This window comes from Protopterus annectens, chromosome 10.part0 (assembly GCF_019279795.1).
Source record: "Protopterus annectens isolate FY-2018-M chromosome 10.part0, PAN1.0, whole genome shotgun sequence".
Classification (NCBI taxonomy): domain Eukaryota; kingdom Metazoa; phylum Chordata; order Ceratodontiformes; family Protopteridae; genus Protopterus; species Protopterus annectens.
Window position 1 is genome coordinate 1,224,861,114 of NC_056744.1, and position 14,583 is coordinate 1,224,875,696.

A 14,583-nucleotide genomic window follows, 5' to 3' on the forward strand; every position below is an offset into this window, starting at 1 on the left:
AGAGTAGAGATGCCCCAAAAGTTCTTCCTGTGTTTTTCCAGTCAGAACAGTTAACTGCCAGGGATTTTCTCAGGACTCTGCAGTGCATGGCTTGTATGATTATGATTCCCCCTGGCCAGACTTCTGTTGAGGAAAAAAGCGTTGGTAAAATCGGTCAGTGTGAACTCTGCATCTTCCCCTTTTATCTTTTCAGATCCCAATTTTGCTTTTTTTAAGGAGGGGGGGTGATTCTTTGGTGGGTAGACCAGTGCAATCCAGGTTTTCTATTCTTCCACCTCTTCAGAAAAGATGCTTTAGACCTGGAGTGGGGAGCAGTTTAAAAAGGGACAAAAGTGCAAGGCATGTGGAGCAAGCAATACAGGCACAAGCACATAAATATCAGAGAGGTTGGCAGTAGTAAATGCTTTTAATGCCCTTCATCTCCAGAACATTTGCATTTTCAGGGGGTTACCCAAGCTTGCCCGCTTTACAGACTTGCTGTGATAGCCTGGGAGATAGCAGCTTGGCTAAATTTGATTTTTCTGGCTTTATGCCGTCTTTCTGAGCAAAACATTGTGTCAGACAACCTGAGCAGGACCAGGACAGATGCTCACAAATGGAAACTATGCCCTGGGGCTTTCCAAAAATTGATTTGGCTACGGACAACATCTCCAGTATATCTGTTTCCTCTCAGAATTAAAGAAATTTGTCTCCAGGATTCCTCACAGTGAAGCCCAGAAAACTGATGCCTTCTCATTCTCATGATCTGGAATGTTCCTCTGTGCTTTTCCACCCTTTCAAATGATATCCAGGGTTCTTCTAAAGATCCAGAAGGAGACTCCAAAGATTGTCATGGTGCCACCTTTTAACCCAAGCAGTAGTCATTCTCCCTTGTAAAACTGGCCAAGGGCAGTTACCCCAGGCTTCCCTACTGGCAGAATTTACTCCTACAAGACTGAGGTTGTTTGCACCCCAACCTGAAAACTCTCTTCTTTGATTACTTGGATGGTAGAAATTTGATACCTTTTGAGGCACCTTTTATTATGGAACAAGCATTGATTTCTGTGAGTTACTGTCCTCCAGCATTTCTCCTCTGTCAGGGTTCACATGTTGGCCATTTTTCCTTGTCTGCTCTTGGATCACCACCTACCCCTTTTCTAACTGTCCTCAAGTAAAGCAGTTTTTGAAAGGGACATACCAATCCACCCAGGAAATGGGTGACTCCTCCTTGGGATCTTCACTGTGATTGAAACATTTATTCTTTCTCCATTTAAACAGACTCTTATCTAAATTTAGCTAGGAGAATATTTGAGTTACAAGCACTTATGGTGAGTCAAACTTGCCTCATTTTCCACAATAACAGGGTTTCTTTGAGACTTGATCACTTTTTTTTTTATGCCAAAGGGGTTTTGGAGTTTACCTTGGGCTTATCTTTTAATCTCTCCATCTCTTTTCCTGATACTGAGAACAAGAGAGAGAATTCCTCAAACTGCTGGATGTCCATAGGCAACTCGGTTACTACCTAGACAGAACTCTTTCCTTTGGGAAAGCTAAGCAACTGTTCGTCTCCTAGGAAGATAAGAGGAAAGGGCAACTGGTGTCAAAGCGTGCTACTTTCAGATGTTTGCCTTGTGCTATTTCTTTTATACTCATCATAACAAGCCACTTCCAGGCAGGTTTAGTGCTCATTTTACTAGAGCTTTGACTTTACTGGCTTTCAGGAAAGGGGGTGGACTCTATTCTAAAGTTAGCCACTTGGTCCTCTGCATACTTTTTTACAGAGCACTGCAAACTGTACTCCTTTTCTAGATCCAGATTGTGTTTTGTTAGCCCATTCCCTAGGGTTTACTGGATTCTTAATTTATTTCTTCCTTCCCTTTTATTTTTTTAAGGTATGGAAATCTACCCATATACCTTAGGCTACTGTAACAGTGACCTTAAGTTGAATATAGTATTGTTTAAGTAAATTTATCATAGCAGTAGATGTTCTGATAGATCGATGTTGCAGTAGCTGTCTCCTCTTCAAAATCCTCTGATTTTTGTTGTTTATTTATATTGCCAGGGTATTGATGTATATGTCATTGTGTGTGTATAGCTTCTTTTATAGTGTGTTTCTTAGCATTTTTCTTTCCATGCTAGTTCCTCCTTTCATTGAGATTGGTCATTTTTATATGGAGCTCCTCTCAAGCTCCAGACAGAGTGCTTTAAAGGCACCTTTTAGCTTTGAAAAGCTGGCCTGAGTTAGGACCTGTATATCTTAGGCTACTGCAACGGTGCTCTATTAGAACATCTACTGTTGCGGTTGTATTTTTCTCATAGCAAGTTTCCTAGTACCATTGTCCAGATTAATGAAACCCCATTCAGAGAATGCATGGATGTTCTGTTGAACCACTGTTGCAGTAGTTACGACTACTGGGACTTCATTGTAGTCCCCACCCCCGAGAATGTTTCGGGGACTGTAGGCTCTGTCTGGATTTTACTCCTAAAACCATGCATTCCCCACAAAACTACTTCAGTCTGAAGAAGCTCAATGCTTGCCCTTGGTCTGTCATGATGGTATTTAAGATTGTCTTTTCCCACTGAAGTTCCCTTAAGGAAGAAGTTGTTGGAGAAGGCAGAACAGGGTGTAGATTACACAACTCCAAAATCCATCCCAATGTTGCTTGAAGATGTAAGGCCTCAGTGAGGCTGTCTTTGCAGCTGCTGGTCTGTACATCTCAAATGTTTGAGGCCACTGAAGCCCACTTTGGAAGAGGTCTGTGAAGAATGCAAGTACTTCCCACTGAGATGATGACCATGGTCAGAAAAAAGCATGTAAATGTGAAAGAGCTAATTGCTATGATGCAAGTCCTCATGGACTTCAAGCAAGTTTGGAAGAAAGGTGTCCTTCAGGTAACCATGTAGAGTACAGTGATAAACTATATCAATAAGCAAAGGGGAAACTTGATTGTACCCTGACTTGTCATGACTGCTTGAGCTTGAGAGCTGGCACTGCAGTGTCAGATGATGCTAAAGGCAGTCTGCAGCTTTTCTCATCTGAATTCAGTGGCAGACCAGTTAAGCAATTCAAAGTCAGACCCACATGAGTTGATGTTACATGAAGATGCCTTCCCACAAGTAGATCATAGATGGTCTTTCCTAGTGATGGGCGTGTTGCAACTTTGACTAGCAGACTGCAGAAAGGTCTGCAGACAAGCACCACCCAGAAGAGCTTGAGCAGTGGATGACATTTTTCATAGATGCAGATGTTCTTCATTCCACATTGCTGCAGTCCTTACTGTTGGGGTAGTCCGCTGTCCAGTCGGCCCGAATACCAAAGTATATGGCTGACGTCGGTCAGGGCGCATTAGACTGACGTCAGTACGTCAGGGTACTAATGCGCATGACCGACGTCATATCCTCAGTCTTTTTTGCCGCATGGTCCGATGCAGAAGCAGTTTTGCGAGTGCAGGTTGGCGTTCTGAAAAACTTCCGAAGTCGGAGTTTCAGACCGAATCAAAGTTGGCTAAGTACCCCGTTGGGGAACATTTTGGTTTTTTCTTGCCTCAGTATTTAACCGGATGTCAGAAAAAGTGAATAACTGTATTTCTTGTGGGAAGCAGATACCTCATAGGGATTACCATACTTTGTGTATACCTTGTTTAGGGCCTGAGCACGACGTTGTTGGTTGCCGCTCTTGTGCTAGATTTAACAAACGCACTATTAAGAGAAGGTTAGACTGTGCCAGGTTAATGTTTGGGAAGCGTTGTAATTATAAAATGCCGTCGGATGCTCCGGCGCTTCGCTTCAAAAGCGCAAGGACAAAACAGCAAGGGTTGATGAACCGGCAGTCCCGGACGTCGGTTCTTTAGAAGGCTCAGTGGAGCCAGAGGTTTTGCCAGGAGTTTCTTTGGAGTCTCAGGCAGAGACTTTACTGTTACAGGATGTGCCCTCTCAGGAGGTAGGCCAGGCTGAGGGGGCTTCTCAGGTAACTGTTCTTCCCTCTCTTCCCAAGGTAGTTAGAGCCTCTCCTTCTGTTTCCAAAACTTCTTTGAGAGGTAGGCCAAGTTTAGCTTCAGTGGGGGCTTCTCCTAGCACTTCAGCTTCTGTGCCTAAGAAACATATGCTTAAAATGGCAGAAGATTTAATTACTATGATTAGAGGCTCTATGCCCCCTCCTGATAAGAGGCCTAGGGTGGAACCTGAGTTTGAGAGTTTTGAACGGTGTTCAGAGGCTTCTGAGTCTTCTGCGGAAGACTTGCAGGAGTATCCTCCTTATTCTGATTCTGATGTGGATGATTCCACTCCTACAGCTTCTCCTCCTGAGGATTTCTCATTTTCAGAGACTCTGCATTCCATGAGGGAGCACTTTAAATGGGAAGGCCAAGATTACTCTGATTCCAGGAAAAGGCTTAGGGAATTCTTATTTTTACCCCAGCATAGGCCCTTAGCTATACCTCCTGTGTTGAATGTGGTGGAAGATGTTTTGCAGAGGCTTTCCTGAACCCTGATTCTTTGCCTCCTGCCCCTGTTAAACCTGATAGGTACTATAGGGTGCCTGAAGCTCATAAGTATCTGTTTAAGAGTCCTAGGGCAGACCCGGAAACTGTTTCTCAGGGGCCTAAAGGTGTTAAGGTTTCTGTTGTTAAAAATCCTGTTCCCACTGATAAAGAGGCAAGGGCTTTGGATAGGTGGGGAAAGAAAGTGTATACTTCTTCCACTTTAGCCATGAGAGCGTTGAATTGTCAGTTTCACATGCTAAAATATCAAAATTATCTCCTTTCACAATTGAAATCTAAGGTGGATGCTTTGGCGGAAGGTATAGAGTGTAAAGAGTTGCTGGATTTAGTTCATGTGTCTGAACAAGTGGGTAAGCATTCTTTGCAATGTGGTTTTGATGCTGTGCAGGCCTCCTCGAGGGTGGCTGCCACTAGTTCTGTTCTTCGCAGGCATGCCTGGTTGAGGGATCAGAATTTAGCAGAGCATGTTAAGACTAGGATTTTGGATGCTCCTTTACAGTCTGATGTGTTATTTGGTTCGCCTGTGGAAGCAGTTTTAAAGAAAATGGAGGACAAAGCTAAGTCTATGCAAACTGTTAAAGATTTTTGCAGGTGCAGCCACCGAAGTTTAGTAGAAATTGGCCTACTAAGGGATGGACATATCCTGCTTATGATTCCCAGTCTAGGGGTAGGTCTAGACGTGGTAGGGGCAGAGCTCAAGGTTCTTTTAGGCCTAGAACAGGGGTTCACCTGCTCAGACTTCTGGTGAGGGCAGGGGTCAGTCCTTTCGTAAACAGACCCAATGACCTGCCTTTTCAGCTGCCAGTAGATTCTCGCCTGGCAGCTCCTTTGGGAGGAAGACTGTCTCTTTTCAAAGAAAATTGGGATTTAATCACTCAAGACAGATGGGTGTTGGATATCATTCACCACGGTTACAGGTTTTATTTCCATACATTGCCCCTTTCAAAGGCATGCCAGACGTTCCCCTCCACAAAGGAAGGAGGCTCACAAGCAAATTTCTCTGTTACTCCAAATAGGGGCCATTCAGCCAGTCCCTGTACCAGAAAGGGGCCTAGGATTTTATTCTCGCCTGTTCCTAGTACCAAAGAAGGGGAACACGTGGAGACCAATTTTGGATTTATCTATCCTCAACACTTATCTGGACATTCCCAAGTTCAAGATGTTGACGTTACAACAGCTTTTACCTCTGCTGGGCAAAGATCATTGGATGGTAACTTTAGATCTCAAGGAAGCTTACCTTCATGTGCCTATAAGACTAAGTTGCAGGAAGTATCTGCGTTTTCGAGCTGGAAATTCTCATTATCAGTTCTCTGCATTGCCCTTTGGCTTATCTACTGCGCCCAGAGTATTCACAAAGGTTCTGGCTCCAGTGATAGCTTACTTCAGGCTAAAAGGAATTCAAATCTATCCTTACTTGGACGACTGCCTGATTCTGGCTCAAGAAAAGGAAGACCTTCTACAGCATCTGGAATATGCCATAGCAGTGCTAAGATGCCTAGGGTATTCTGTGAACGAAATAAAGTCCAGTCTAGTACCCTCGCAAGACATGTGCTTTCTGGGTGTGAGACTGAATACAGCAGCCCAGATGGCATTTTTAACCCCGGACAAACAAAAGAATCTTTCCAGTTACTTCCATCAACTATCTCTTCAGTCCGGGCTGACTGCAAGGACAGTCCTTCAAGCCTTAGGGTTCATGGCATCTTGTATTCTGGTGCTTCCCAATGCCAAACTGCATATGAGGAAGCTGCAATGGTATCTCAAAAATGTGTGGACACAGCACTGCCAGGATTTGGACACTGTCATTCAAATAATACCTTGCATTCAAAAAGAATTTTTGTGGTGGGCTCAGGAATGTCACCTAAACAAGGGACTCTCTGTGACCCGGCCAGAGGCGAGTCAGATTTTAACGACAGATGCCTCTGACATTGCTTGGGAGCTCATCTAAATGGAAAGTGGATACAAGACAAGTGGCCTGCCAGACTACAGCATCTACATATCAACATGAAGGAGATGTTAGCAGTCCAGTTTGCATTAATGGCTTTCAAGGAGTTACTTCTTCCTGGGCAGGTGTTGATTCTAACAGACAACACAACTGTCATGTGGTACATCAACAAACAAGGGGGAACACATTCTTATCCTCTATGCAGGCAAGCAATGATTTTATGGGAGACTGCGCTCAGCTTGCAACTAACTCTTCAGGCAAGGTTTCTGCCGGGAGCACAGAACTCCTTAGCAGATGTGTTAAGCAGGCAAATCATGGATCCCCACGAGTGGAAACTGGATCTTCATGTATTTCAAAAATTGACAGTGTCATGGGGAACTCCAGACATAGATCTGTTCGCTTCTCCACTAAACCACCAGCTGCCAAAGTTTTGCACAAAGGGATTTCATCACACAGCTTGGAGAGTGGATGCTCTTTCTTTCAGTTGGAAAAATCGTCATGTGTATGCCTTTCCACCTCTGCCTCTTCTTCCAAAGGTGCTTCTAAAGGTCAGACAAGACAAGCCAAGGATGATTTTAATAGCTCCAGATTGGCCTCGGCAGCACTGGTACCCATTACTGAGGAGTCTGGTAAGGAAGCCTCCATGGCCTTTACCCTTGATTCCACACCTGTTGTCTCAGAGGGACGGTCATCTGCTCAATGTCAAGCTTCACTCTCTACATCTAACAGCCTGGCATATTCTGTTTTGAAAGACAGTAGGTCTCAGCTTCCTCAACAAGTTTTAAATGTGATTATGGAAGCCAGAAGACCTAGTACAAGGAAAGTGTACGCAGAAAAATGGAAGAGATTTTTGTTTTGGGGTGCAGCAAACAATTTGGAGATCACTGAGCCAAATTTGAGTGTGGCTCTTCAATATCTCACTGAGTTACTGGACAAAGGTTTGTCTTTTTCTTCCATTAAGATTCATGCTGCAGCAATTTCAGCTCACTATGATTGTGACCCACCATTGTTTTCGAATCCTTTGTTCAAGCAATTTCTTAGAGGGGCAAAGAACATAAGACCCCCACGTAGAGCTCCTACTCCTGCTTGGGATCTCAATTTTGTGTTGGAGAAACTTACTCTACAACCTTTTGAGCCTGCGGCTACTGCTGACTTGAAATACTTGTCATGGAAGACTGCTTTTTTGTTGGCCATTACTTCTGCAAGAAGGGTTTCTGAGTTGCAGGCCCTTATGGCAGTGGAGCCTTTTTTGATTTTTCATAAGGATAGGGTATCTTTACGTACTAATCCTTCCTTTATGCCTAAGGTGGTTTCTAGTGTGGCTTTAAACCAAACTATTCATTTGCCTACTTTTATGCAGATCCCCAAAATAAGGGGGAAAAGATTTTGCACACTTTAGATGTACACAGGCTTTTGCGTTATTATTTGAGCAGGACTAAGGATTTTAGGCAGTCTCAGCAGTTGTTTGTTTCTTTTGCTTTGAGTTCTAAAGGCAAGCCTGTGTCAAAACAAACTATTTCTAGGTGGATTGGGTGTTGCATTGCATTTTGTTATTCCCATCATGGCAAGGAGATTCCAGCTGGGATTAGGCCTCATTCCACTAGGGCTACTGCCACTTCCACAGCATTTCTAAGGGGGGTGGCAACTAAGGATATTTTGGAGGCAGCTACTTGGAGTTCAGTGCATACTTTCTCTAAGCATTATCACCTTCCTCTCTACTCTAAGTCTAGGGCTGGTTTTGCCACAGCTATTTTGCAAGGCATGTTGTCAGTTCCTGCTTCCTTATGATTTGCCAGCCTCCCTTACCTCTGCTTTGGGATTCTACCCAACAGTAAGGACTGCAGCAATGTGGAATGAAGAACATAGTACAGTTTTGTACCTACCATAAATGTAGATGTTCGAGTATCCACATTGCTGCAGTCCAATTTACCCTCCCTCCTTCCCCTCTGTGTTTAGGGGTGGTTGTGTAGGTGAGGTTATATTCTGCTAATTGTGTATATATTGTATATATATTTTTGGTGCAGGTATTTTGGGAGTTTTTGGTTTTTGGCCTTATCTTTTCAGGGTCTTCTGACATCTGGGGGCAAGAAAAGACTGAGGATATGACGTCGGTCATGCGCATTAGTACCCTGACGTACTGACGTCAGTCTAATGCGCCCTGACCGACGTCAGCCATATACTTTGGTATTCGGGCCGACTGGACAGCGGACTACCCCAACAGTAAGGACTGCAGCAATGTGGATACTCGAACATCTACATTTATGGTAGGTACAAAACTGTACTTTTTTTTTTTCACATTCCTTCTTATTTGTCTACTCCCTTAGGTGATCCGGAAAGCAAAGGTGGGAGGAGTGGCCAAATATGCTCTTAATGGCTCCCCTTTGGTTCATGCAGAAGTGGTGCTCCCGCCTCATGAAAATGTCTTAAGGAAAACACATTACCTGCAGAGCCTCTGAGGTGGTCTGTGTAGTGCTGTGTTCTGCTATGTTCTGCAATTCATTTTGCGTGAGGAGGACTGGGCACCCTCTTTGGTGAGGGATATGTGAACACCGTCGTGATGTTCTTGAGTGGAATATCAGTGGTGCTTTGTTTGGATGTTCATTGAGTTGCAAGTGGGCAAATTATTTTGATTTTGGATCTTCAGTGTAAAAGATGGTCCCTGGGGTGGGCCCTGGAAATGTACTTTAGAGTGTGAAGAGTTGGTCTGGCAAATTGGATTCAATGGTGCAGTTTACCCCAGGTTTAAATGAGTGTACTCCAAGTCTCCATAGATAGTGTTTTATACCATGTACTGGCCAGATACAGGTTTCCCTCTGTGAACCACAAAACTCACAACACTTAACTAGACCTACTAGAGATGCTTACCATCCAAATACCCTATTCATGGGAGAATTTAACCACCCCTGTATAGAGTGGGAAACATACACTGCTTATAACTCAAGTGCAATGTTTCCTGGACTTTATCATCACAAACCCCCTTGGTAAGATGATGCATTCTCCAACCAGAGGATCAAATATATTGGACCTAGTACTGACAAACATGAAGTCTGACCACAAAGCTGTCTACCTCAAAATAAAAATTAACCTTGAAAACCCATCTAAACTCAACGGGTTAGGAACTATACTAAAGCAAACTGCATCCTATTAAGGCAGCAGTTTGTCAAAATTCACAGCTCCTCCAAACCCCTAGAACAGAGTTACCTATGCAGAATTATTTACAGAAACTTGTACAAACATGTAAGTGGCTCCATTGAGGCTGACATACGTACCAGAAGTAAGCCCAGATCTAACACCAAAAATGAACCACACTGATGGAATTCTTACCTTAACAGGTTATATAACAAGACAGAAAAAAAGTCATGGCCAAAATCAGAAAGAGTAACCCTTATAGAGAAGAGAGCAAACTAAACAAAAAGGTTTAATCAAGTCCAACAAGACCAGTTAGAAGGTCAGGATAGCCTATCATGTTAAGGACTATCACAAGGCTGCCTTCAGCTGTGTCAGGAGTCTTAAATATAATATACTCAGCAGTGTGCAGAACTGACTAGGGTGGCACAGCAAATCTACTGACTGATAAATTTAGCTCTAACCCTACCCCAGCTACCCCCTGCGAAATTCCTTCTAGCATATCAACCCCCTCAGCTATCAACAAGGAGTATACCCTGGAGGTGTTTGCTAAGGCCAAAAGCACTGATTCACTGGCCTTCGACAATATTCTGAGTTGCCTCTTAAATAGCCTAAAACTTGACCTAGCAGAACACTTGAAGCACTGTTAAGCTACAACCTCAAAGCTACAACTGTCATCCCTTTTCGTAAGAGTGGACCTCAACTGACCTCTGGAACTACAGGCACATCAGTATGATGAGTCTAATATGCAAAGCCATGGAACAAGTTATCATAGAAATGATCAAGAAAGATATTGTCAACCTATAGAAACTGGAACCATCCCAGTTTGGCTTTTTTAAGGGAAGGTCTTTCCTACTTAACCTGGTGGACTTCTTCGAGAGGGTCACCATAGCTATGGATAAGGGTAAAACTGTGCATACAGACTAGCTTGACCTGGCCAAGGCATATGATACACTACCCCACTCGGGTATTGTTGACAAAACTTTCAGAACTAGGCTTAATCTGTACATAACTTTTTGGGTTGTCAGCTGGCTCACAGATGGGACCCAAGAAGTCGGGATCAATGAAACAACCTCCACCAAGAGACCAGTCATTAGTAGAGTACAGTAAGGCTCTGCGTTGGGCCTGCTTCTGTTTGGCATCTACTTCTTGGAAGTCAAGGCTAATGTCAAAGGCCTCTGGCTCACCAAGTTTGCGGTTTACTGTAGATTGGGAGCTATCTTGGGATCCCCCCACCCCCACCAAGGCACCAACATCCTACAAGAGGGCCTAACACAAACAAATGACTGGTGTGAAACCCATGGATTAATTCCCTGTATAGACAGGCAACTGAAATTTCCACCGACCCAAGGATTCTATTGCCTTAGTTCAGTTTTTCATGTCCTTTACAACATAGAGTTGAGGGTAGGACAATTGCTACATAGATTATTCCAAAGTGACTGGCAACTGTATCTTTTTCTGTTATGTTTACAAGGTGAGAAAATAACTGTGATATCCCATGGTAAAAGAAGTATGACTGCTACTGTAGCCTTCTTAATGGGAGAAGTGACTCCCCTGGACATCCTAGAGGCATAGGTTTTCCAAACATTACTAGAGCTGTGTTTGCTGTGACTGTTCTGCAGGCCATGTTGCTGCCTAGCCTTTCACAGCTAGCTATTGTCCTATCAAGACTTCTTGGAAGAGTCTCCGTAATCTGGATTATTTCAGCAGGGACTTGAACAAAGAATTTAGTATTGTTGTCTAAGGATTTAATATAGTAGTTAAATGCTGGAGTTGATCATTGTTGCAGTTCTGTTTTCCTACTTACCATCCCTTCATTATGGTTTGGATATTACTTTTGCTGGATTGGGGTGCCCTGTCTCTGTGCTACCTCCCTTTCCTTTTCCCCCCTTTCTTTATGGGGCCGCAGAACTACTCAAGTTTGATTAAACGTGGGGATCCCCTGCTTAGATTCAAAGGATATTCTGTCTTCCTACGAGTAAAAATCAGAACTTTATTCCTTGGCTTTTGGCAAAAAGCTTTAACATAGCTTGGACAAATGTATTATAGCGAGACCATCCTGATATACCTCACATCCTGGGTGGAGAAGGATGCTAATTGCAGGAAGACTGGCCTTCTGTGTCTGAAGTCCCAGGGATCAGAACTACTGCAACAATGAAGTTCTCAAGCACTTAATATTATATTTAAGTCCTTGCAACTCTGTACATTTTTCTGTTACTCCCATCAAAATAAATGTATAGTTATGTAGTCTGAAAGTCAACATAACCAGAGCACAGTGAAATTGTTTTATGGTACTTCTCAAACCAAAAGGACCATTTTAATGTAAAACTGCTTTTGTGTTTGACTTGTACAGCATATGGTAATAATTCAGCATGTTTCTCCTAGGTTATAGAATAGAACCGAGTTTTCTTTCCTATTTCTAATCTTCTATTTCTAAAATCATCCCTTGGCTTACTTGACTTTCCAAAGCCTCTCCATTTACAGAAAACATAGTTTTCAATTATTACTTGAACTGTTTTATAACCAGAGAATCACCAGTTCTTTCAGATTAGGTCCTTTGGATTCCATTTAGACCAGTAGAACTGTCCATCTTTAAGTAAAAAGGCAGTGTAAACAACCTATGCATCTTTTAACTCTCTGTGTTACCTTATACATGCATGGCTGCTTTCCCATCGGTTATCCCACAAATCCTGCACTTCATCCCTTAAAAAGCTAATAGGCTCTTAACCAGATCATTCAGTTTGCAAAGCCCCAAAAGGTAATTTTCACCATCTCTCCCTTGAATGTCCTGTGTACTATGCTGCACCATTTTAGTATGTGCACTACTATTTTACGTTTAGTACCATAAAATGTGTTTTGTGCCTCATTTTTTGTTTTTCTTGTAAATTAATGTATGTCCAGCTGAGTGAAGTGAACTTTTTTTTTGCCATTTAGAAACGATTTGTTTTAGAAGAGGCAGAACTTCTTGATACACGGGTTAGTGCACTGGAAGAAGACTTGGATGATGTAGAGTCCAGCGAAGAGGAAGATGATGATGAAGATGACAGGGTACATGCAAAGTTTTTTTTAATCTGATATGTTGTGGAATTAACAGTTTCTTTTTTCATTTGTTAGTAAACGGAAAATTCAAAATGCACTTTTTTACTAAAATGTTTGTTCTGCTCAAGGTTGCCAGAAACGTGTTAGGACACACCTCCCCTTGCAATACAGTGTATCTTGTGATCCAGTGTTGTTTTTATTCATCTGATTCAACATGTTGGTTGTCAGATCCGGCTGGATCAAAACTCAGTGCCTTATACCAAAGCCTTGGATTCGAGAGCTATAACTCCCCCTTCCCACAATTCCCCTTTCCTGTCTGAATTACCTCAGATCTCATTTGCAGCCTGAGTAAACCAGATGTGTGGACTGAGTGTGTCATCATTCATAATAGTAATTGAAAGTTTTTTCCTTCCCCTTTTAGAAAATTTGATAGTTTTGTAAGATTGATAGTGCTAGGATATTTAGTAGACTTTTAAGGTAGATTAGTGTGATTTGCTAACGGTGGTGCAATGGTTAGCGTTGTCGCCTCACAGCAAGAGGTTCTCTGGTTCGATTTTTGGATGGAGCGCCTTCTGTGTGGAGTCTGCATGACCTCCCCGCAGTTGAGTGACGTTTAAAGACATGCAGATAGGGGCGTGCATGAATGGGTGTGCCTTTGTTGAAGGTTGGGCATCAGGCTGCCAGCTTGACACTATAAAAAAATCTACTGCCAATCATAAGCAGACCGGCGTTTGCTGTGGCGACCCCTAACCGGGAAAAGCCGAAAGACATTACTAGACAGATATAGATATATAGATAGAAAGGTAGATAGATATAGATAGATATAGATATATAGGTAGCGATATAGATAGATATATAGATAGCTATATAGATAGATATAGATGGATATAGATATATAGACAGATATGGATGTATGTATGTGCAATGAAAAAGTACTTGCCCCCTCCTGATTTCTTATTTCATTGCATATTTGTCACACGTAAATGTCTCAGATCATCAAACAAATTTAAATATTGGACAAAGATAACCCAAGTAAACACAAAATGCAGGTTTAAGTGATGATTTTATTTATTAAGGAAAAAAAGATATCTAAACCTACATGGTCCTGTGTGAAGAAGTAATTGCCCCTTGTTAAATCATGAAGTAACTGTGGTTAATCACATTTTTGGGAAAGCGGAGTTCAATTTCATTAGCCACACCCATGCCTGATTACTGCCAGACCTGTTGAATCAAGAGATCACTTAAATACAACCTGCCGGACAAAGTAAAGTAGGCCAAAAGATCCCAAAAAGGAAGATATCATGCTGCGATCTAAAGAAATACCGGAACAGATGAGAAACAAAGTAATTGACATCTATCAGTCTAGAAAATGTTACAAAACCATTTCTAAAGCTTTGGGACTCCAGCAAACCATGGTGAGAGCCATTATCCTCAAGTGGAAAAAACATGGAACAGTGGTGAACCTTCCTGGAAGTGTCCGGCCTACAAAAATTACCCCGAGGGTGCAGCGAGAACTCATCCAAAAGGTCACAAAAGACCTCAGAACAACATCTAGAGAACTGCAGGCCTCAGTTAAGGTCAGTGTTCATGACTCAACCATACGAAAGAGACTGGGTAAAAATTGCATGTATGGCAGAGTTCCAAGGCGAAAACCACTGCTGACCAAAAAGAACATAGACTCATCTCACTTTTGCCAAAAAAACATCTTGATGATCCTCAAGACCTTTTGGAAAATATTCTGACTGATGAAACAAAAGTTGAACTTTTTGGGAGGTGTTTGTCCTGTTACATCTGGCCTAAAAGTAACACAGCATTTCAGAAAAAGAACATCGTGCCAACAGTCAAACATGGAGGTGGTACTGTGATGGTCTGGGGCTGCTTTGCTGCTTCTGAACCTGGACGACTTGCTGTGATTGATAGAACCTTGAATTCTGCTCTCTACCAAAAAATCCTGAAGGGGAATGTCTGGCCGTCATGACCTCAAGGTGAAGTGCTTTG

General features: G+C 42.6%; 1 protein-coding gene across 1 annotated transcript in view; it reads left to right on the forward strand.

Annotated features, from left to right (window-relative positions):
- The window catches only part of PRPF38A (pre-mRNA processing factor 38A), a 437,126-nt gene that overhangs the window by 166,044 nt on the left and 256,499 nt on the right, over positions 1–14,583 (forward strand). The window contains exon 4 of the mRNA XM_044086853.1: positions 12,481–12,594. Coding sequence (XP_043942788.1) covers positions 12,481–12,594 — 114 coding nt within the window. The remainder of the gene's footprint in view (positions 1–12,480; positions 12,595–14,583) is intronic.